At 41.7% G+C, this 24,860-nt stretch overlaps 1 protein-coding gene across 4 annotated transcripts in view; it reads left to right on the top strand.

Annotated features, from left to right (window-relative positions):
• Nucleotides 1-24,860, top strand: part of LOC122158134 (transmembrane protein 263-like) — a 217,231-nt gene that overhangs the window by 33,629 nt on the left and 158,742 nt on the right. For all 4 annotated transcript variants that reach the window (XM_042814562.1, XM_042814563.1, XM_042814561.1 and 1 more), the window contains one exon: nt 9,261-9,351. In XM_042814562.1, the coding sequence (XP_042670496.1) occupies nt 9,282-9,351 (70 nt within the window). In that variant the 5' untranslated portion in view covers nt 9,261-9,281. The remainder of the gene's footprint in view (nt 1-9,260; nt 9,352-24,860) is intronic.

The following is a 24,860-nucleotide window of genomic DNA, read 5'->3' as shown; positions in this document are numbered from 1 at the left end:
TGCAGGTAATGTAATTCAAGTTGGCCATATGAAACCACTGTTAAGGAACACTGCTTAGTGCAGCTCTCTGTGAGCTTTTTAGAATACTGCATGCCAAGGTCTCCCCTTACTGAGGACAACAGCAAGGGAAGAAGTGCTGTCTGTAGCCCAGTTCAGACATTACTGATGAACTCTGGTACAGGCCTGAGCTATTAAACAGAGGGCTTCTCATCTGTTTTTTAGACAAGTTTCTCATGCAGTCTCCAGCTCTCTTGAGTATAGAGATACTTGCATGTCTCATTAGGAAAATGGAAAATATTCCTTCTACAGTGTATGCTGTCCAGCTTCTTTAGTCAGTAACATTGCCACTAATCATTAAATCTACCTGGCAAGAAACGAGATGGGGAAAATATACTGCTTTTGCTATTTGAAAAAAAACTTTGGGTCATAAAATCTCATTAGTATTTACTTTTGATGGTAGGAATATTTTTTTCCTCTTCCCCTATGATATTCGCTGTATCAGAGAATGATCAGTTGCTGTTAGAGGTTAATTGATATTTTAATATATTGGCAATTATTTAATTGCTTTCAAATTGGTGTGCAGTGCTGTGGGATCATGCTTTGGTCCAGATTCATTCCATATCCGTGCTCTGTTTCAAGTCTGTCTGGTGTTGCTGTAGTGACTTTTCTGTATGTATTGGACTGTCTCCAACTTTACTGATTGTTAATGTTTGAATTACTGTGCAAAGACACTTTGCCTTCATGGAACTTATTTTTCTCCAAGCAAGTGCAATTCCATGCAGTCAGTTTTATAGCAAAAAAAAAAAAAAAAAGAAAAGAAAAAGACATTCTGGATGAGGAATACTCTTCCTTGTGGAGACAGCAGTTCAAACTGAAATTGATAGCAAATCATGGAGCCTTTTTCTGGGTAATTTTTCAGCTCTCATGCTGCAGCAGTATATTATCTCTTGGTGATTATGCTGTTGAACCAGCTCAAAGTGAGGAGTGCTCTTAGGGTCGGGTCAGTACGTGGTCAGAAGTGAGGTGTTTTGGTTTTGTTTATTTTTCAAAAATGCTTCTGTGCTAACGCTAATTTAGTAACTAAACTCAGATGGAAAAGATTTGTCAATCAAAATAGAACTCAATAAAATTGCTAGCTCAGAAGTGCAGAACTGTCAGAACTGTTGCTGACTGTATTGACTTTTTGTTGTGAGAGGGTAAGAAGTGCAAAGCAGACTGTTTACTATCTTGCTGAATGGAGAACAGACTGTGGCATTGCTTTGTGGAGAACTTATGCCAAGTAAATCCTAATTGGGATTACTCACAGTGTGGAGTTGTTTTATTATTTTAGAAATAGGATTTGGACTCTTCTGTTGAGGACAATAGAACTTGGGCTTGGTTTGGGGTTAGCTGCACAAAAACTGTTTCATTGCCCGCTTCCTCTACAGGCATGTTCTGCCCCATTGTTAAGACAAAACTAGATGTTGTTGAAATCACAGCCTTCCTAATGTGTTTGTCCAAGTGCAGAGAAGAACAAGTAATCTAAGCAACTTTTCCAGTACGTTCTCACAGTGTACTACGAACAAAGTGCTATAATTTTACACTGCTGTCATCCTCAGCATTTCTATTTCTGTACTTTCCTTTAATGTTCTAGGGGATTTATAACTGCAACTCAAATTCCCCTTGGGCTGAAACCTAGCACAGAAGCTCTCATTATGGCCTAACCTTGTTTTGCGGAATTAAAAGCAAAGCATCCATCAAGAGGCTCTCATCAACCTACAGGAAAGTGAAAAAACTGTTTATGGTTGCAGATCAATTTTTCCTCTCCTCTGCAGGAGAAGTGCAGCCAACTTTGGAAGCCTCTGAAGTGTGGGTGTGCAGTTAAGTGATGGCAGATTCACTGGAGCGTTCCTATGGCATTTAGAGAAATTTAAATGGAAGTCTTAATTCTACAATGTACTGAAAGCTTATTGCTGAAATAAAACCTGCAGCTGCAGCAAACACCTGCCTCCAGAAGGTGCAGCAACTGTGCTGCCAGCTTGTTTCTGCAATTGAAAAGCAGCTGCCAGCACTGGTGTTTAGGCTGGTAGTTGGTAGTGTTGGATAGTTCTGTGCTTTAGCTGACAATTAGCTCCCTGGAAAGGAGACTTTCTGTTGAACTATCTACACCATGTCTACTTGTTGAAATTCTTTTTTAAAAGCAAAGAAATCTCGTTTCCTTAGAAACTCAGGCTTTTTGTCTTTCTATAGAAGCAGAAAAGACATTCCATCCTAAGCCACAAGTCACTTCCAAGTGTGAAAGATGGGATAACTTAACTTGATTAAATATGAAATATTGCAGGTAAGTTCTCTGGAGCTTCATTACAGTGGTTGGATAGAGGAGAGACCCCAAATTAACAGCAGTCTTAATGATGTCACTGTAGGAAAGCCGGACAAAACGTAGCTGTTGTTAGTGGGTCTGACAAATCTTTTGTCATCAGCACACGTTGGGCCTAACCATAACATGTCCCTTTTCCCTTCCATTTGGAGGAAACAAACCTGGGATGAGAAGAACTGCTGGGGGCTTTTTTTGTTTTTAGGAATGGGGAAAGCATGTGATATGCTGGAAACCAATTATGTTTGGTCTCCTGGGCATGGAATAAGTATTCTTTAAATGTAACAAATAAAGGTCAATGCTTTCACTAAGGTACTTTGAAAATGCCATGTTAGTTTCCCAAAGCTCTTTGCAAACTCTCCCCTGCTTAGGGATGGGTTCACCTTTTTTTTCCCACAGATCCACTCAGTTTTGTGACACTCTAGAGACACATCTGTCCTTCATAGTTATCAGCTGAGATGCGTTTTGTGCTACCTTTAAAAACAAACAAACAAATAAAACCAAGTAAAATGGTGTTGGACCAGTGCTCGGAGTGGAATAGTGAAGCCTTCACTTCTGTTAATTTTCTTCTGTTCAATTGCTTTATTGGAACAATGTCTATGTAGAGTACCAGATCTGAACTTCGGTGCAGAGGACATGTGGTGATATAAGCTGACAGCTGTAGGTTTGAGTAGGATGAGGCAGGAGGTGTGACCTCATGGGCCTCTATGGAGAGATGTTTCTAGAAGGAAGGCAGGTTTGAACAGGGGAAGAAGTGAAGCTCTACTCTTAAGAGCAGTGCAGGGACAAATTTGAAGATGAACATTGGAAAGGAGAAACTGCTGTGAAGTGTTCAGGAACAAGAATAGAATCTAGGTCAGGAAATACATACATTTTTTTTCACTTGAAATTGCATAGAGAAATTAGGAGCTGGAGTTTGGCCAGGAGGCCAGAGTAATTTTTAAAGGCTGATCTAAGAACTGAAACGCAACACTGCTGGTGTAGCCATGGCTTTGGGCTCTGAATTCCTCCAGCTTCAGCTCCACAAAGGGGAAGTGATTCCTAATAGACTTCACTATAATGGAGAGAAGTATGAGAGTATTCATGCATGTTGCCCAATGGGCTTTTTTTTGCTTTGGTTTTTTTTTTGCCTTTTTTTTATGACTTATCTAGGAAAATATAGTGTTTCTAGGAATAGGGTATGAATGACAAGCAGGGCCAGAATTGTAAGGTATGTGCCTCTCTTTGTTTGGGAACAGCAGTGAAGCTGTTTTCTTACTAGCCATAAACTGGAGGGAACTTGAAATATTTTCCCCAATCTGCAAGAGATTTCAATAATAAAAAAATCCAGTGAATTTGTACTTACATTATCCCCCCCTTGCTGTTGGCTCTGGTTTTTTTTTGTTTTGTTTTGTTTTGTTTTTTTTTCTTCTTGGTTATTCACTAGCCTAATCGTGGCTCAGTGAACAGTGAGTGAACAGCCTTTCGGTTAAAGATTATACGTGGTAACTATTGTAGACTGGAGAAGTAGAGTTCAAAAGGTCTGAATATGTGTGTGCAGAGGGGACTGGGATTTCTGGTTACTTCAAAATTCCTTGTAGGGACTTATTAGAAAGCTTAGCAGTTTCCATGATTTCTGTGTTTGGGTATTTACAATGACCATCTTGTGTCACTGTTGACTTAGATGCAAAGTGTTCCAATCATGATTGCCTAGTGTTGGGAGGGCTTCTGCTGTTTCTTTTCATTTCTTTGTGATCTGAGAATTAGATGGCATAGGCTGTTTGTGTGGCTGACTGTGCTGAAATCATATATTGATACAGTTGTCATTTTCAGTGTCGTTGACATAACTCAATACTTTGTGGAAAATACTGACCCTCACTGAGTGGGAGCCTTCTTCCTTTCTGTCACTGCAGTGTTTGTAAAGTAGATGGCCTTTAAATATGCTGAAAATCCTGGCATAACACTGAGGGGCTGAGTTATACTCAAATGTTGTGTCCCAGGGAAAAGTGTGAGGTGCTGATAAGTGATTACACTCCTTTTCATGGCGCTTATTTAATTCAATACTGGCAGTCCTCTTGATCCATAAATACACAGCCTTCTGTGAAACACAATGTGAGACAGCAAAATGCAGTTCTTTTCGATTGTATGTTCCTAGGCTCTGTGCCATAACCTATTCCTATAATAGTACATGTTTAAATCAGTGCTTCTTCAGTGCCTCTAGTGAGGAATTGAACCACTTTCTCAATTTAAAAGACTATACAAGCCTATATAATGAAAAGAATGTTGTGCAGTTAACAACCTACTGATGTTTCTGAACTGTTGATACATCTTCCTGCTTCTTAAATGCTTGTAGAATAGAATAGTTCATTTGGAAGGGGCCTACGGAGATCAAGTCCAACTGCTTGACCTCTGCAGGCTAGCCAAAAGGTAAAGCACATTATTAAAGGCATTATCCTGTTGGAGGGAGCAGTGTAAAAGCAATGTCTGCATTGCTTCTGCCATAGCTGGAGCTTGAGATGATTATTATAGAATTGCTGTACGCTGTGTGGCTGCTCATCTGTAAGCCATTAACTTATACAGTTGTGTGTATCCCACTCCGTTATTCATCTGTCAAGGATCCTTAAGGATTAAAAAAAACAAACCTCACTGATGCCTCATTATGGAAATAATCATTTAAAACGCAAAGCGGAGACCAAGAATTTTATCTGTAACTTAGTTATAAACCTTGTTATAAGGGAGTTTCCTAGGAGTTTTGTTTGATTACCACGCTGCCAGAACTATGGACATTTTGTACTAAATATCGATGATTGTATTACCAAGCTTGCAGAAGACCCAGTGAGCTGAACTCAGTAGATATAATTAAAGAGGCAATGGACGTATTAATCTAATATACAAAGCAGTTGTGAAGAGTTTATATCTCATGAATGACATCTGTCAATTTTTGAGCCCTAAATATTACTTCTAGATATGGATACTAGAACTTAATATCTCATCTACTGTTAACTGTTTCACATTTTAAGTACTTAGTGAAGTTCAGTACTGGCACTCTGCACACTTAGTGTTCTCAGTGATTAAAGTGATATACTGAAGTCTGATAAACACAGATGTCTGAGACTGCTTCTCCTGAAGCTCCCTACTTCGGGCAATTAGTGGCAAGATACGAATGTGATAAAATATCACTGAATAATTTGGCTTATACCATAGAAAGCATTTCCAACCTCATTTTAGGAAGTAAGAGATTTCAGGGTTTCTTATAGGCAGTATTTTTGGTTTTTTGTTGTTATTTTTAATGTTAAATCATGAAATATAGGAAGTAAATCAGTTTTTCTTCAGTGTTTGTTGGAACAATTACCAAAAATAAAAAAAAAAAACCTGTTCTGAAAACAGCTCAAATTACTGTGATTTCTTAATAAAAATAGATTCACTTTAAATATTATTTTCCTCTCTCTGTTAGATGTTAGGAACATTCTATAAAAGTAGTAATCTTGGATCATGTACTTTTCTTCTGTGGGATTGCAGTAGCAAGTGTTAAAGTTCTGAATTGGAAGTGGGTGTTATCCAGCAGCATCTCAGCCACAGACTTTGTGGATCTGTTCTGGGCTCTGTTTTCTCCCACCTGAATCATAGAATCATAGAATTGCAAGTTTGGAAACAACCTGCAAGATCTCCTAGTCTAACCGTCCTCCCATCACCACTGCTACCGCAGGCCTCTAACCCATATCTCATAGCTCCTCATCCAGACGCCTCTTGAGCACTGCCAGGGATGGCAACTCCACACCTCCCTGGGCAGCCATTCCAGTGCCTGACCACTCGCTGAAAGAAAGAGTTTTTCCTTATGTCTAATCTAAACCTCCTCTGGTACAACTTGTGGCCATTTCCTCGGGTCCTGTTTGTTGCCTGGGAGAAGAGGCCAAACCCCTCCTCACCACAACCTCCCTTCAGGAGGTTGTAGGGTGCAATGAGGTCTCCTCTGAACCTCCTCTTCTCTGGACTGAACAATCCCAGCTCCCTCAGCCACTCTTCATAAGACTTGTGCTCCAGACCCCTCATCAGTTTCGTTGCCCTTCTCTGGACACGCTCCAGGACCTCAACATCTTTCCTGTAGTGAGGAGCCCAAAACTGAACACAGTACTTGAGGTGTGGCCTCACCAGACCTGAGTACTGATCACCTCCCTGCTCCTGCTGGCCACATTATTTCTATTGCAGGCCAGGGTGGCTTTGGCCCTCTTGGCCACCTGGGCACGCTGTTGGTTAATGCTCAGCTAAGCATCAACCTGCACCCCCAGGTCCCTTTCCTCTTCACAGTCATCCAGCCACTCACCCCAAGCCTGTAGCGCTGCATGGGGTTGTTGTGGCCAAAGTGCAGGACCTGGCACTTGGCCTTGTTGAACCTCAGCCCAGCGATCCAGCTTATCTAGATCCCTCTGAAGGACCTCCCCACCCTCAGGCAGATGGACACCATCTCCCAACTTGTTGTCATCTGCAAACTTGCTGAGGGTGCACTCAATCCCCTCATTTAGGTCATCAATAAAGATATTAAATAAGATGGGCTCCAGTACCGACCCCTGAGGGACACCATTTGAAACAGGTCTCTAGCTGGACTTAACTCCATTAACCACTACCTGTTGGGCACGGCCCTCTAGCCAGTTTCTTACCCAAAGAAGAGTATACCTGTCCAGGCCGCGGGCAGCCAGTTTCCCCAGAAGAATACTGTGAGAGACTGTGTTAAAAGGCAGATGTAAAGAAGGCATTGAGGACCTCAGCCTTCTCCTTATCCTCAGTGGTCATCTTTTCTGCTGCATCAAGTAAAGGATGGAATCCGCTGCTCAGGGCTTAAGCTGACCGTCAAACTAAAATAAAATGTCAGGATTAGTGTTGCCAGTATTAATAGCTGTACTGGAGAGCCGTGTACTTGGTGAATGCTAGTTAGGTTGTGTGTAAGGAGGAAAACAATAGTATTTTGCATCCTTGTACTGATGGAGATGGCAGCAGATATAAAGCAAAGGGGCTTCACTGTCATTGACTGTTATCAAGATAAACGATTGAGCAGGTTTGTTTAATGGTAGCAAAGTGAGACTACTGGGTCTTCTGTAGTAATTAATCTGTAGTTAATGTCTGCTTTTTCCTTTAGTTCTGAGCACTCAGCATGTCTCATCAGGCTGCATACAATTAGTATGGCCTTAAGCTTTGTCTTGTGTGCAGGGTTCTGTAACTGGGTTGGTTTGCTTTCTTTTCTTGAGTAATTTTAATCTGGCAAACTGGAAAGCACAGATGGAGGATTAGGAGACCTTGTAGTCTGGAAATCTCACAGCTATGGTTCAAAATGTTTGCAGTGAAACATTGGTGCCTTTTGTCCTATGTCTGCATTTTTAATACAAAAATATATCTTGTTTTAGTGCACTAGCATAGTTGTCCTTTCCTTTCTTCCTCTGTAACATTAATGGATAGAAATGTATTGGAATATGCTGCCTGTGGCTGATACAGAAATGTACTAAAGTGTATTCTCTATTCAGTCTCCTGTCTGGAATTTTCTTTACACATTCCTAAGAAATAGATCATATTAGTCAGGTGAAGTGATGAGATAAACCTTGTTGTCTGCAACTGATTCTTCAGTTTGAGTTTTTGGATCAGATTATTTCAGTCCAATTACTGCTTTCTTATCTATGCTTTATGGCAAATATACTTTTTCCCTCCTTTCCATGATAACTACCGTAATGAATAATGTAGTGTTTTAACCAGTACATTGTAGTGATTTTATCACTTTAATCAAAGCTGGGTGCTGTTGACATCAGATGTTTTTTAAATGCAGAGGAAGTCCTTCTTCAAGCCATAGGTAAAGCTTGTGCAGTCGTGGATGGCTGAAGTCAAGATTATGACAGTGGCACACGTAGTAGGCTTGTATACTTGTGGATTTGTACTTGTGTATGTTGATACACATTTTCAGGTAGTCTGGACTACAAGCCCATTTATGTTTCCAGAGAGCCCCAAAGCTTTGTTTCTAATTGGTACTATGTTTCTGATTTCACTTTGACTAGCATTTGAAAAGAAATCCTTGACTATCCCTACTGTTTACTCTGCCTTTACTTAAAAGAAGAGTGGGAATGGGAAGACAGGACCTTGGTTTTTTTTCTGTGATACTTTGAAATTGAAAACACAACAGTGTTTTCATAGCTCCAAAGTGAATTCAGTGACGTTAAATGCAACTGAAAGCTCCCAAAGTTGACAGATCTGATGAATCAGCTCATATCTGCACACAAGCAATGTTGGAGGCTCTATCCAAGATTCTGAAGGCTGGGAAGAAGAATTGCAGGACTTTGGAGAGCAATCTGGTTATTTTCCAATAGATATTTGTGTTGCATGTGTGACTGACCAGAAGGCTGTGTTGTCAAGGGACCTGGTTGGGTTAGGAGCAAGTTTGCTTTGTCTTTCTGTGAAAAATGAGGTGTTGGGACCATCTGGATAACTCGTGTTTATCTACTGCATTCAGCAGGGCAGCAATGTTTAAGAACCTAGTCTTGGTGAGATGTACATGAATCCTTTTAAATCAAAGGTTGTATTTCTTTTCTTGAAACTTCCTTTCCCAAGGGCAGCAGTGGATTCACCATCAGTTGGAAGATTTGAAATGATGATTCCATCATATGCATTATAAACGAAAGGTGAAAATTTCTGAATTATCAGTTTGGTTTAGTTCACTCAGACCTCATACTTTTTTAGTTGCTGGTTCTGTTAGCTTGAGGAGTTTTTTATTTTTGTTTTTGCCCCTCCTTTAAGTAATCAGACCACAGACAAATGTACCAGCAGCGTACTTTGTGAGCTGAAGGGAGCCCCTCATGTCCTTACTGTCTGGCATATTATCTAATCCAGTAATTAGTTTTGTGGTTCCTTTCCGAATATTCTCCAACTTACCTCCTCTTGTTCTGTTCTGCAGGGACCTACCATAGAAACACAGATGGTGGAAGATGAAACTGAGACGACAAGTGAAGATCTGCCCCCTCATCTGCGGGAAGAACCTCCCGAAGGTACTGTAATGGCATTCAGTACAAATTCTTTGCATTAAACTAGAGAAGTGATCAGGTCAAGGAAGTATTTTTTTTCTTTGGTGATTTGAGTTGAGGGCCTATCTTTGCCTCTTATCTGTGAGAGATAAGGCTTTCCTGAGAGCTGAGCCAACCTCTCCTCTGGCCTACTTTTGCATTTGAAGAGGGCTGCACCCACTTCAGTGTTGATAATGTTCTGTGTTCTCTTTAACAATCTGGCTTCTGATGAAAATTGTCCTATCTGGTCATCCTGCGTGTAGGGTTAGAAATAAAAAGCCTCTTGTATTGTTTGTGATATCTTGAGCAATTGTTAGAGAAGACTTCCAAAGTGGTCAGCTGTGCAGCTTCCTGCTATTGATACTGGCCACAGCAGAGCACTATTAAAGACAGGCATTTTGATTTTGTTTCTTTCTGCCATCTCTCTTGGAAGCCAGTTTAGCCATCTGAGAAGGAGGCTGTTAGTCAGTAGGAGGCTCAGAAATGCCAATTTTAATTAAAAATCTCATTTGCAGTGACATGCTCTGGATATATACAGGGAATGGATTTTTTCAACTGTGTAAGTGTAGCTGATATATATATATATATATATATGTATATGTATATATGTAACAAAATAGGTGTTATTTTATTTTGAATAGAAGCTTGTAACATTGCAGCAAGCGATGTTTTGAGCTTTGTTTCCAGTTCAGTGACTTTAGAAACACAACTGCTCATAATCATTCTGGACAGCTTAAAGAACCCAGCGTGTGCTGAGGTTCTTAGTAGCAGCTTACTGTTTAAATATCGTGACATGTCTGTGGGAATCATAAATGTGTTTTATATTTTTCTTTAAGAGAAGAATCTATTCTTGATATAGCATTTATACTGACAGCCATTGTTAAAGAGCTTATGAGCCAAATAGTATTACGTGTCTGCTGCTCTATCCCTTCTTGTTGAGTATTCAGTTGCAGTTTTGACATTAAGTTCTAATTTGTTGCTCTGCCATTTCATACACTGTCTGGCAATTATGATATAGAGAGGTAAGTGAAATGCAGGGCTCTGCAACTTCTACGGAGCTGGAAGGAGCCACGTGTAGGAAAACAGTCATATCCTCTGTATACATACATATGGTTATAATTCTGATTTTGTTCTTTCTAAGTAGTGCATATAATGCACTACTCACAGTGTGTAGTTGAAGTTAGAATTCTGGTCGGCAGCCTGAGCTGATGATTACATGAGGTTGGAGATCAAATTCTGAAATGTAAAACATAGATCATCTTGACTCATAAATTCATCAGGAGTAGACTTATATTCTTGGACTATGCCTTTGAATTGTGTAATCAGAAGGTTTTTTTACATGTGACTGTGTTTTGCAAAGCTAGGTTTATGTCATTGAAAGTTCTTGCTTCTGCCTGCAGTTCTGCTTGTTTGAATACTGATTAGAAGTGTCAGTATTAATATTCCATGTGTGACTTGTTGGGTGGCCTGGGAAATGTGTGTGTCCTGGCCGTGCCTGCTTTGCTAGTGTGAGGGAGAGAACTGTAATATTGGAATTGGCTTGGCTAGGCAGTGGTGCAGTAAATGCTGTGAGTTCTCTTAAAGTCTGAGACGGGAACTGTTTTGACTGACAGCGATACCAAGACTAACAAAATGAGAAGGATACTGAGAGCACGACAGGAATAGAGATGTCTTGGGAGAAATTGCTCCTGAAAAATGGCCGTCAGGACTGTGCTGAAATGACAGCTGGAATTGATGGGAACGAATAGCAGGAATGTTGCTCAGAAGCTGCTACCTACCAGCAGGGACCAACCGGAATTACCAGACGTCATACAGCTGCAGGAGTGATTGCAGATAGCCCGTGACAGAAGCAGATCTCTGTTTTCAGTATGAAATATCATTAAATGCTGTCTTTTCTGTTGCTGCTCTTTGCTGCTTTCTGGTTTCTTCTGATAGCATTTTCCTCATAAAGTCAAATGCCTCGCAAGTATGCCACGTTGCTGCGCCTGGTGTCTGTGAGTCAGGCGCTGTGCCTCTTGCTAACGAGCACATGGGGATGGAGGGCACTCCAGAGCCTGTGTCCTCTAGCACGATTGGAGAAGATTGCATCAGTCACTGGCTGCCAGCTGGCGCTGCTGCGTGTGTGCCCTCCTGAAAGGGGGGAGTTAGGAACAGTGTGCTTTAGGGATATTGCAGTGAAATAACAGGTTTCTCTTACCGATCCACTTGTGACCTAAATCCATGCAATCTACTCTGAGTTAACTGTTTAATATTGTCGGAATAACCGAGTAAAGATTTCAGCTGCAGAAGGCCCCTTGAGGGCGGCTGTGTGCCCCGCGGCCTTTCATGGCGGAGCGCGGACGTTGTGCGGTGGGAGCCGGGCCGGCAGAATCCCGTCAGCGCTGTACGGCGCCGAGCGGCCGCGGGGGGGCGCTGCAGCACTTCCCGATCGCCGGGCGTTGGGACGGCAGCGGGGCTCCTCGCGCTCGTGTGTGTCTGCCCGCGTCCGAGCGAACGGGAGGGAGGGTTTAAAGCTGATAACTTCCTTCCGAAAGCTGCTTTGAGCGTGGCTTTCCGCATCTTCCACAAAGCCCCCGAAGCTTTTGATCCCTCAGTGTGATATTTTTACTTAATTTTATGTTTCCTTTGCCCAACTCGTGTTTGCCTTTATTCCTTCTGTGCATGCACACACCTTTCCTTTCTCCTTAGCCTTGATATCATGCCCTTTATGTGTTAGAAAGCAGGTGTCTGGAGCTGCAGCTATTCAAGCAGTGAAGGGCAGCCATCTCCAGGGAGGAGCAGGTCTGTTTTAAGTAGCGTGAAGCACCTTTGGCTCTGCAAGAGGTGGCACGTTGATCTGTTGCAGTGTGTTTGAATGCTGATCTGCTTTCAAGTAGATTATCACTCAAATGTCTGCTGTTAAAGGGCAGTATGGTCACTTTATTTTGCTGCCCAGGTACCGCAGCTCCTGGCTGTATCTGTTGTTTCTTTTTCTGCCATTTCAGAGTTCTGTTGCTGACCATTTAATACAGCACACTGTTAATTGCTACCACCACCTTGCTTTTCTGTCCGTTTCCCATAAATTACCCAAGAAAGGGGATGGCAATGAAATCTTCTGGTGATTAGAGCTTCTGTAATGCGATCCATTATGAGTAGCTAGCATTTCCAGTTAGATGAGCAGGTCTCTTCTGTTTGATGACGTAGTGACCCTGACCATTCTCCTACTTCTTCACCCCATTGCCAGGTTGAGGGAGATGATCATTCCCTTTTATTCAGACTTGGTGAAGCCACACCTGGAATACTGTGCCTGGTTCTGGGCTCCCCAGTGCATGAGACGTGGACACACTGGAGAGAGTCCAGTGAAAGACCACAGGATGGAGCCAGGCTCTTTTCAGTGGCACCTGGTGCCGGAACAAGAGGCAGTGAGCACTAACAGGAACATACAAGGGTTTGTCTGAACACTGGGATGCACTTCTGTGCTGTGCAGGTAACAGAACACTAGCATAGGCTGCCCAGAGAGGCTGTGAGGTCTCTTCCTTGAAGGTCTTCAAAAGCTGCCTGGATGTGGTCCTGAGCACCTTGCTCTTGGTTTTCCTTCTTGAGGAGGGGTTGGACCTGCTGGTCCCAGAGGCTGCTGCCAACCTAAGCTGTTCCTCAGTTCTGCGGTCTTACACCTTGTGTCTACTATTTCTGTGTATTAAGTCTTCCCGAAGTCTCTGAGTACATGCTCTGTCTGTTACCCTAATTCTTAAGGGAAAAGTGGCTTAACTTTGTCAGACTGCAACTGTTATGCATTCCAGGAATGAGCCCTTAGCACGTTCTGGGGTATGGCTGTTCCTTTTGACCCTGCACTACTAATTAGCATCCGGTGTGCTAAACCTTAGCGCAAGGTTATGCGATCTGGTTGAAAAGCTGTGTTGCTGCTTAATGGCAGGAAGCCCCTCTTGGGAGCTTGCAGACCAGTTTGTTCTTCTACGGTCTTTATGCATTAAGCATTAAAATTTTATTGGCCAACATGCTATGATCGGTCTGTCAGTGAGCACGAGTTGTCTGAGCAGTCTGCTATCCCTTCTGCGGTCTTCAGGCCTAGTAGAGATGTTCATTCTTTGTTGCTGACAGATAGAACCTTGTGGAATAAAACTTTATTAAAAGCAGTGGGTCTTAGCAGCTCTGCAGTATACAACAAACCTTGGGGAATTTACTTTCCAAATAACTGTAGTGTTCCTAATTCAAATTTTTACATTTGCTGTGAGTAAAGAGCCTGCATGGATAGTTCCTTAAATCAGATGATTTGCACCAATTTGAAATGTAGCATCTTGTGTGAGCCCTATAATCTGTCTCCATGGAGGCATATAGCCTTTTTTGCTGTTCTATATCTTTTGCAAGATAGAATTATATCGTGTACTTCTGTGGGAAGCTTTAGGACTACTTATCCACAGTTTGGGAATCTCTCATTCAAGGAATTGGGGGATTTAGTGGATCACTTGTTTGGGATTGCCTTTGAGTGCAAGCGTGCCGTATTTTACCTAGATGTGTTATTTGTGCAGATCTAGCTCCCAAAATTGAGCTGCATTTTAATTCAGGTACCACTGTGCATTTGAAATTTCTGAAACTAACCTGAGTTCCATCTTCATACTGGACTGATGTTGGCAAGAAGATGCCAGCTGAAGCATGTCGTCTGGGATGTGACTTTCAGTTTGCATCCATGCTGTTGAATGAGCATATTCCTATAAGCAGTTTGGTTTTGTCACGAATATGTGGTGTTTTTCCCGGTCGTTAAAGAGTTGTTGACAGAGATACATCTCTATCAGTGATGAAGTTTTGTTGTCAGGCTGAATCTTTGCAAGTAAGTGCTGCTCCAAGATGTAAATGCTGCAGACCTGAGCTGTGTCATGCTTTCTATCTTTCTGTCGCAAGCAGCGTTTCATGTGCTAGTTTCCAAACTGACTAGAGCTAAATGAGTGCAAAGGAATCGCGCTGGAAAACGGCGCAGTTACAGCCACTAAGTTTCCAGTCAGTCTTGAGCTCTGTGCTGAAAAATGTTACTTTTTCTGGTATGAAGGAATTTCATTAAAGTTGCCTGTGGCTCTTACTGTAATCCACTACATACATACATATGTATGTGCTTACACAGTCCACCAGGCTAATATCATCAAGAATTTCTCTGTAGGTATGCTATTTGCTAAGCCCTGCTCTGCTTTCCCAAGTCAAATCGCTCTTGTCGATGTGCTGTCCAGCAGTGCAAGCCTTCCACAGAGGAGCTCTTTAAGTGACCTGCTTTTCTTGTCTGATGGCCAGTTGGCAACACTCTCAGCCTGGATTTGCCTCTACTCCTGTGGTCACACAGCTAAAGCGAACGGCTGGGAACTGGGACAACGGTGATCTATTCCTAGCTCTGCTGTTGACGTATTCTATGGTAGTAGCCAAATGGTTCAAGTCTTCCTTGAACCATATTATTCTTTGTGTATAGAACAGAATTGACTATTCTTATAAATAGAGATGGTTGAAAAAGCAAACTGTAACTTTTTAAGCTTTTGGAGTTAGAAGGTACTTGAAAGCTAATACCGAAAAACAGGATTGCAATGTATAAATAATATAAAACTTGTCAGGCTTCTTTTGAGTCCACAAAAAGGTGATTGAACATGCCAGGTAACTTCAAATAGAAAGACAGGCTTCTTAAAGAGCAGAGAAAGAAATTAGCAGTGAGGCTGTCTGTTCTTTGTAGCTAGGACTTTATGTACCTGGCATGTCTTCTCATCTGTAAAAACATTTCCTGAGCTGCTTCTGTGAATGGCCTGAGGCTGGAGAGCAACATTTCAGTATCATCTGTCTCTTCTTAAGGCACAGATTCAGTGCAGCCACGCTCTTCTGCTGGCCAAAAAAGTTCTTGTTTCTGCAAAAAGAAATGACCTGGAGTGTCAGCTCAGTCTTGCGCTCAAAGTCTACCTTAGTGTTTCTGATAGAATTGTAAAGCACTTTGACGTCTACCCAAATTGTAATACCGGGTTTCTGTTTAATTTATTACTATCACTTTAGTGAAAGCTGAGATTCTTCCTCGTTTGAATTCTCCAGTGGTTATATAGGCTTCCTCGTGCTTTATTTAATTTTGCTCTCTGAGGGAAATCAGTAGTCTGAAATTGGAAGAAAATACTGACCCAGCGTGTACCCCATTTCCCCCCTCTTTCACCCGCAGCCCTGCTGTATTACTGCTGGTGTGTACCTGCTGCTGACAATGTGCATCTTCCATTCAGCAGCTGTATTACGTGGTCTCCTAGAAACAGCATGAAAGCTATTTAAATTGTTTTTATTCCACTTCTCCCTCTGCCCTATTCTTTCCTCTTCACTATCTTTATATGATATAATGAGATGTTGCTTTGACAGCTCAGCATCCCTTTTCTCTAGCCTCCTCCATGCCCTGCAAATCATTCTGTCACTAAGTGTTGTATGTGTGCACAGCATATGCTGTTAATGGCAGCATAAATAGCCTCCAAGTGCCTGGTGGATTCCAGAAGAAAGGTTCTTGTAACTTAAGTGTGGGAAACCTCTTATCAGTGGATCTTGTTAATACGGTAACGTTTGGAAGTGAGTCAATAACCATCTGTTTTTCCCTGAGGGTGTTTGCACATAGGATAGGGGCAACGATAGTTTCACCACTTGCCTTGGCACAGTAACTATAAGTAATGTGCATCACCCAAATGTAAAGACATCTCTGGGTGAAGGGCCAATGGGAAGCTTCTGCCAGAAGATAAATCTATATCAATTACTAGAGAATGTATTTTATCCTAGTAATAGGGGTTTGAACTGCAAGAGCGTCAGAATTCTGTTTTGTGAGTGGCATACCTTATTGCCCTGCTGAAGCGGCAGATGTTTCTCACCATTTATGTAATAAATAGAGACAGAAGAAGTCACAAATGCAGGAGAACATATATTTCTACAGCATATTACTCATTTTGATGTAGATCTCAGCAAGTTGTTTTTAATTAAATATTTTGGACCTGTAGCTATTGGTCAAGTTCTAAAGCTGAAAAAAGGAAGTGGTTTATATTTATTTCTAATGGGCTAAAAAAAAAAGTGGCAGGTGAATCTCACTTACTTACAGCTGCAGACTGAGGTACTAAATAAGAACGCTCAGCACCATAAATCCAGGTCAGAAACGAAATTGAGTCGGTATATCAGTGTGTTAACAATGATGGTATCTCGAACTGCTAAACTATCAGTGTTATAGCAGGCGATTAAATCATAAGGCTGGTACATGAGGCTGTTAATTCTGCCTCAAAACGGAGTGAAATGCTCACTTAACATTTCATAAGCATCTGTACTCTCAGCCTGGCTGCCTGTCTTGATTTTAGCTGTTTGCAAACAAGTTGAAGCACTGCTCTACCTGCCAGTGGGACTGCGTGGTTGGCCTGGACTGTCTCCAGGACTGGCTGCTCTGGATCACAAAGCCACCCTTATTCTGAAAGGCAGGGCTTCTTTTCAAAGCTGTTCATGAACTTAAAGATGAGCTGTAAATCTGAGGGCTTTACGTCCTTGCCCTCTCAGGTAGTACTCTTTCAATAAGTAACATTCTTCCTCCCCTATTTAAGCATCAGGTAGAGCTCTAGAGTAATTGTTATTGGAAGCATTCTTACCAGTGTGTGGTAAGCCAGTGTGTGTGTGTCTTAATTGTAATTTTCTGATCACAGTGAGGACAAAGGCACTTACTTTACTAATGTGGAGGATTCTCAAGCAGTTGTACTACTTTCCTGTCTCACGGGAGACCTGTTGTCTTTCTATTTAGCTACATGTTGCCTAGTTGAGAAGAGTTTAGCTAGGACTGTATTAGGTCTACTTCTTTCTATCTTACTGTGCCCTCTCTGTACAGCTAACACACTGATGGTTTTCAGTTTTAGCTCAAGGTATGTAACATTCAGCAGGATATACCTGCTGCAAAACTTTTAGGTGATTTTGTATTTTTGGGTTATATTAGTTAAATAAGACATCTTTTTTTCCCAGGTCATCTCCAGAAGAAAATAACGCGCATTTTCTTCTCATAAAACATTAAATCAAGCTTGCAGGCAATGACAAAAACTTGGCCTTGATGATTCCGTGACTTGTGAGAGGGTCTTAGGATCTGGGATTTTGAAAAGAATGTCTTGGAAGCTTTGTGAAGTGGGGACAATAGATGAATAGACCAACTTACCTTCTAGCACAGAGACCTCAACTTTGGAACAAGTCTTCAGGGGCTTTCAAGAAGCACGAAGGAGATGAAGAGACCAAAATGTGTAGCTGTATGTGTCATTTACCAGCATACTTATTCGTCCCTGTGTCGGTATTTAAGTAACTGATAATGTAGTTGAGTTCTGCTGCTTTCACCCTTCTGGAACTTACATTTTGTTGTAAAGGTGATAGCCCTATGCAGAAGTTAGAAGCCCAAGACTGTTTTTTGTACCCTATATAAACTGCTGATGTTTCTTTCCTTCCCCCTACCCCAACTTCTCCAGAGATCTGAGGAGCAGAAGGTACCTACTCAAGACTTTATTGATTTTTCTTTATTAGCTTTTTTTTTTCCCCCTTAAAAATTCCTCTATTTCTTAAGCACGAAAACTGGAATAATTTTAGCTAGTTATGTGAAGCAATCATCTTTGGTTAAGTCAAATTTGTACGTGCTCAGTTGTGGAAAGTAATGGTATGTAGTGCCCTGTACCTCTTACGGTCTCTCCAAAACCCAATGAACACATTCCCAAGATTTAATCCACTGTTACTACAGCACTGTAAACTTAGGCCTCCGGGAAATGCAAATGGAGTCTGTAAGTTTAGTTGAGTGTGGACTGTGTGTGTATGTGTGTGTATCTATATATGTGTGTATAACTTGAGAATAGTGTTACTGTTATTACAGTGTTATGTTCGTGGAGTTTGGAGGCTGTTTATTTTTTTTGCTTAAAATATTTGATGGATTTAATCAGTTAAGTGCTTCCAGTGTATGAATCTTGTGTCCTTATGCTGAAAAGGAGAAGATGCGCTTACCAAGGCTAGATATTGGCTAAAAATCTTGCTTACTTTATGTAAATAAATCTGTTTCCTGTGAAATCTAGCTGACATTTGAAGGTAGTGGTTACCTGAACCCCAGTGCAATCAAAATAGAGTTTGGTCCTTGGGTTAAGCAGTGCGCCCACAGAGGTAGTGCAGGAGATGTTCCTGTGAGCCGTGGGGATGCCCTGCCAGCACTGCTCCAAAGCAGCTGTGCAACCAAAGAGACAGCTTGCCTCTTTCTGCAGGAAGTGTGGGCACAACCACATGGAGTTCACTTCTCCACCACTCCCTTTTCATGCGGATGGAAGCATGCACTGTCCAGCTGAGCAGAGCCTGTAACATATGTGTGAACTTGTATGGAGCCTGAGGGCAGGGCTTGGGGCTGGTAAGTGCTGCAAGGCTCTCCTGGCATTCTCAGGCTTTAGGGAGAAAGAGATGCTAGCAAGTTATTGTTAAAGATGCCTTGTGAGAGCATACAGGAGGGCACCTTTTGATGACCACACTTCTGGCAACTTGGGTGTAGCACAGTGATTCAGGCAATGGGGAAAGGGCAGGGATGTGGCGCTGTGATGTCACTTCTCTTGGCTCAGGTGCAGGTATCATTAATATGGCATGAGAGGTTGGTGTCTGATTAACTGAGAGACTTGCTCTCGTTTTGCATCACACGATGCAAGCTAACCACCTGGCATGCTGACATGTGCTATTAAAAAGAAGCACTTAAAGCTTAGTTGGGAAGGGAGGGAAGGGGTTGAGGAGCCTGCCCCTGTGTTCTGTGCTGGCTTGGCACCTGCAGCTTCCCAGTCAGTGCTGTACCCACAATTCTGCGTTTTGAAGCACCTTCTTCAGCTGTCCTGTGCAGTGAAGCATTCCTGACAAAACTTGTGAGCAGTAAATAGCAAATGAGTTGTTCTGCTCAAGCAGAGCTTTCTGCGGGAGCGGTGTCGGTCTCGTTGCTTTTCCTTCTGGCGGTCCCTGGCCAGCCTTGTGGTGCTGGGACCCGGGGTGGGAGCGCTCCAGCGCTGGGATTTTCCACTCGGAGGCTCCGTGGAAGCTCCGGCTGCTGTTGTTGCTGCAGGCAGCCCAGTAGAGGGCTGCCGAGCGCCGGGCCGGGCGTCCGTCTGAGAGCCCCGGGTCTGCCTTTAGCTGCAGCTGACCCATGTGGGTTCGAGTTGTGGAGTGGCTCTTCTATGTGCGTTTGCTGCTTCTGGGAGCTGAAGGTCAAGAAGAAAACCTGAAGCATTAGTAATGCTTCTTTTCCCTCTAGTTCCCTTCTCTTATTATTATTTGAAGTCTTCTTGATGTTTCCCTCTCACGGTGGTGTCCTGGTGTGGAAACCATTCCAAATTTCCCCATCAGCAGTAGGATGTCTTTAAAAAGATATGCTATCCAGACCAGGAATTAGGTTTACGGGCGCTAAATATTGAAAGGAATGAAAATTGTAGGTGTTGAGATCTTTGCTTTGCTTTCAGACTGGCCTTGCAGTGTAATGAGAAACCTCCTGCTGATTCAATGGGTACTTTGAATTCCGCTTAAAGTGAGATGTGCCCTCTGAGCTGTTTCCAGACAGCTGTGTAAAGCTTGTGAAAACACCCAGACTGCCTTGTCTGCTATCACAGCTTCACATCTCCTGGTGCAGCTGGAGGTGGGCGGCCCTGGGGACCCTGGCTGGGCCAGTGGTTCCAGCACAGCTCCTTACTGCCCCGGGCCTCTTTAGTTTTGTCACCTGCACAGCCCAGTGCGTTTTTCCTTGCTTTGCCCACTGATTTATTCCTGAAGTACTGTGGCCCTGTGACTGATGACTGGCTGTAACAATCTGTTAAGATTTTTGTGAAGGGGAAGCCAACATAAAATGCTCTTTTCTGTTGAAACAGGTGCAAGAGGGAAATAAGTCTTTAAATGAACCTGCTAATTACCAGGTCAAGATTTTAACCTTTTGTTTGGAATGCTGGTTTGTTTGTTTGTTTGTTTTTTGCCACAGAAGTGAATTGTATCCTTGTAGATTATGGAGTATGACTGGGGGAGAACAACAGCAATGAGTGAGCTGCTGGCAGGGGAGGGGGACGTGTTCATACTGCTGTAGAGTTTCCAAATAGTTGGAGTCTCTGTCACACCAGCAGCTCTTTTAAATGACCTGTTAACTTTCAACTTAAAAAGCATTTTCAGAGTGAGAGATCAGGTTTTTTTTCCACTTGACTTCTCCCTGCAGCATGGAAAAAAACCCAAAACATTAGATGGAGATAAGAGGTTCTGTAAGGACAGTTTGGTATGGGGAAAAATGGACAACTTCTCAGAATGATCTGCTTGGAGTCCATTAGTAGTCACTGGTGTGATTTGAGATCATGAGAAAGCTTTTAGTTCAGAAAAACTAACTGTCCTTGCCCTCAGTTTGTTCTGAACAAGCACTTGGTCTGAGATGGTGACCTGTGCTGAATTACATCTCTTCACCACACTGCTAACCAGATCTATGAGTAACAAGTTGACAGGAAAATGATCTTCAACCCAGCTTGGAGTAGCTAGGATATATTTGGGCAGTTACACCTGATGAATAGGGGAAGGATGTTCTTCAGATTGCACTACAATTTTTATCTGCAGCTTCAGCTTCTTTTTTAAAATTATGGTCAGATTTCTGTTTTCGGGGTTCCAGCCCTTCAGGTGTAGGAATCAGTCTCTTCTTGTTGGACAGCTAGGATACTGAAACTTTTAGAAGGGCTGTGGGGGAGAAATCTCACTTCATTTTTTTTTCCCATTCTTCTGTGTTTTTTGTTTTTGTTTTTTTCCATTTCCATCTGCAAACTTGGAGTGGATACTATTTGAATTTAAAGCAGTCTTTATTATAATGTGTCAAGATACCTCACTTAGAGAAAACAACGCTAAAAAGTAAAGCAAGAAGGGAGGAAAGAGAGGTACATAAACTGGCTCTGGTCGAGACTTTGACAAGAATGTAATAACCTTAAATGAGGTTTGTTCCCAGCAGACGTTGAAGACATTCTGACCTTATTTAACTCTGATTTATTCATTATGGGAACAGATTTTGTATCGCTTGTATTCTGTGACTGATGGGCAGGAGTAATTTTTCTCTCAGTACAGTTGAGTACGCTGTGGTAGACTCCATTTGCCACACTGACAGGAGCAGAATGCCATCAGCCACAGAGATAGCTGAAGAAATATTTTCCTTCTCAGTCTTGCACTCTGTATGTGTGCATGATGCTTGTGTAGCAGTAGGACAGAGGGAAGGTTACTGAGTTATATGAAACCTGAGTCATGAATTCCCTTTACAATCTGAAATCTCAAATCACAAGAAAAAGGAGAAGCGTACAGCTACCCCTTTTTTTCCTCTTTGATTTTTTCAATCAGTGAAGAATTGTTCCTCCTTCCTCCCAATCCCACTCTCATGTGCTGTTTTTGTACATAACACAATTTTACACATCTTCTGCTTGCAGAGATGCTCCTTCTATCTGTAGCATTTCCAACTGTTATCATTCTCGGATGCCAAATTCTTTTCATATGACTATATTATCACATGCATGTCCTTGAAAGTAGTAATAGCCAACCTTTTAGAAGGGACAGTTGTATACAGCTTTTCATTCCTTTTCCAGAAAATTGCAGGCAGGTCAATTTCCACAAATATCTGTTCTTCTGTGGCTGACACAGGGTCCAGAGTTGGGGAGATGCAGGAAGGGAGAACAAGGCAATTGATCTGATGCTGAAGAAGATAGCATTAACATTGTTAATGTTACGTCTTGATTTATTTCAGGATCTGTGAACAGAATGAAATCGGATGTCAAGTCTTTTCCAACCTGAGCAATTTGATCCTATTCAGTCGGAGATTAAAAAAAACTAGAATGCTGAATAAGAAGAGGGAATCTGTTGTGAAAAGTTTCTTTAGTGGTTCCTTCTGAGATTTGGTAATAATCAATTCCCAGTGAATGGAAAGAATATTGAGATCATGGTGCATTCTGCTGTGTTAACATCTTTTCTCAGAACTAGTAGCTCACTTCAGGTTGTCTGTTTCTGTGTGTTATCTTTCCTTAATTGAGTTCAAGCTTTTACTAAATGAAGCAATATTTCTTTCTAGGTCCTGGACTTCTGCAGATTTTAAATGGTGTTTGCTATAGGAGCTCTGCAAAGCAATCCAAATGTGAAACCTTACGGTCTGTGATACCTGTTCTACTTTCTGAGATTCAGAAACACAGTTGGGATGACATTCAAACTCAGAAGGATGCTGTGGGGCAGAAAGCTTTGGGTGTTGAAAGATTTTTAAGAGGCATATGAAGCTGTGCAGGCAGTTGCTACTCTGCAGGTATATTTGGAGTTCTGTTGCTAGCTATTTTTGAGTTTGGAATTTGTTTTATATTTTAGTTTCTTCATTCATGAGCCTTTAAAATGGGCATGATAAGGTCTTGTAAACCTGTTACACAAAACCTGTGGTATTTGCTGAAGTTTGCAGCTCCTTCTGGAAGGCTGGCAAAGAGGAATGGTGGTGGTGCTTTATTCATTTCAGTTTCTTAAATCATACATTCATAATCATAGAATAGCTCAGGTTGGAAAAGACCTTCAAAATCATCAAGTACTGTTTTGCTTTTCTCTTTTCCAAGAGAGCAAATGGTGATTTCATAGCATAACTCAGTTGGGGTGCAATTGAACATTTGCAGAGTGCTGTAGAGGACTTTGGGTGGAAGAATACAGCAAAACACAGTCCTGTACTGCATTTCTTTGGCAGTGCAATCTTGCCTATCACACCAGTCTGTGGCCTGGTTTGTTGGAGGGAAGACTGCAATGATCAGAACTTAATGAGAGGCAGTGTAGGCAAACTACTTCAAGCTGTCCAAGGATTCGATCAAAACTTGTTGCCTTTCTCGCATCTCATTTTTTCCTCTGCAAAATGACAGGTATTTTAAATGTAACTGGCAATCCCTTTGAAAAATACTCATCTTATTGCTGTATTTATCACACCAAATCAAAACTGATTTTTATGTTAACTTCACTGGAATTCCTAAATCTCTAATGTTTCTTCTGAGACTGAATTCTGCCTGTCCACATCTCCTATGCTGTTACTGAAACCAGAGAACTCTGGCATACTATGAATTTGATTGTGGGATTGACCTTCATCTCAAAATTAATGGAGGTCCTGTAACCTGTGGGGTTTTTTGCACTCATATTTAAAAGGGCTTCCTTTTATTTGTATAAATATACCATTGCAGGGTATGAAAATTCCAGTGCTGAATTTTGTTCTTGCCTATTCCACGATAAACAGTGTCTTGATATTTGACAGCTGCATGATAAAAGCTGTGGTATTTGCAGGAGAAGAATGAGGATGCTTGGCAGGGTGGGATGATTTAATTTCATCTCACCACTTGCTGCTACTGGCATTCTGACGTTTTTTTCCCCTTTATTTTTAGTGATTCTTTCCTTCCTTCACTTTGAAAAGTTAATCTTCCGCTGCCTCTTTGCTTTCAAGATTGTTTGCTGCTGACCTTTAACAAGCCCTGTAAATGTTAAAGTAGGTCGCAGGGTTTGTTTAGTTTTTTAACAAATAAGGAATCCATAGAGCCGTTCCCACATCATAAATGTTCCGACATCAGCAAAGCTTTTTTTAATTCTGGAAAGCCCCAAAAGAATGGTGCTACAGGACAAAGGAGATAGCCATTACAGAAACTTCCTTAGCTGAGGGCAGTTGCCTTTTTAATAGAGATTCCCTGTGATACCAGCTCTACTTCTTATTTCCCTCTTTCCACATAAGGCAATGGCTGATATGCTTCATGCACTGCAAGAACAAGTGTGACGCTGTGAATCATTTCCACCGGCTTTGTTTCTAGACCAGAACTGATGATCTGGTTTGCATTATTTTCTTTCTTTTCTCCCACCCATTTGCTTTCTTCTTCTATCTGTATGAAGCTTACGATACAGCTGAAATGTAGTGCAAAATGCTGAAGTAGTTCTCTTTTTTACTTTAATGCTTGATACATTGGGGTATTTAATTTCAAGCCTGACATTAAATTTAATAAGTTCAGTAATTCTGTAAAAAACTGTCTTTAATTAAACAGTTTCATGCTGCTATTCAAACGCAACTTTCCATTTTCTCTCTGAAATGTGTCTGTGCTGCTGCTTAGCTTGTACATTGAAACTGTAATGGCCTGTGTGACAGTGTCCAACACGCTGTGACGTTCCCACTGCTTAAGATTCACTTCAGTATCAAGAATGAAAATCTATTTGTAAATAACCGAGTGATTCTGATATTAACGAGACCTCAAGTGCTGCAGCACTTTCAGCGGATGGTGGGTAATAAGTGTATTGTTAATGGAATGCTGACACCTCTGCTATGCTTTTCTTTCTCGGAGGGTTTAAATAATCTTTCCAAATCACTTTTGGAATTTTAATCCATACCATGGTGCAGAGTTTTTTCTTGAGTTACGAGAAAGAGGCAAACCGTACAATGTTTTGTTGTTTTTTAAGCATTGTTATATCAGATATCATAGCGTTTAGAATTTCTGCTGGCTCTTTCG

The sequence above is a fragment of the Centrocercus urophasianus genome, unplaced genomic scaffold, assembly GCF_019232065.1.
Source record: "Centrocercus urophasianus isolate 14NV4802_14NV808 unplaced genomic scaffold, USGS_Curo_1.0 seq_14, whole genome shotgun sequence".
Classification (NCBI taxonomy): domain Eukaryota; kingdom Metazoa; phylum Chordata; class Aves; order Galliformes; family Phasianidae; genus Centrocercus; species Centrocercus urophasianus.
Note: the sequence above shows the minus strand (reverse complement) of the source record. Positions and strands in the feature narration are given on the sequence as shown.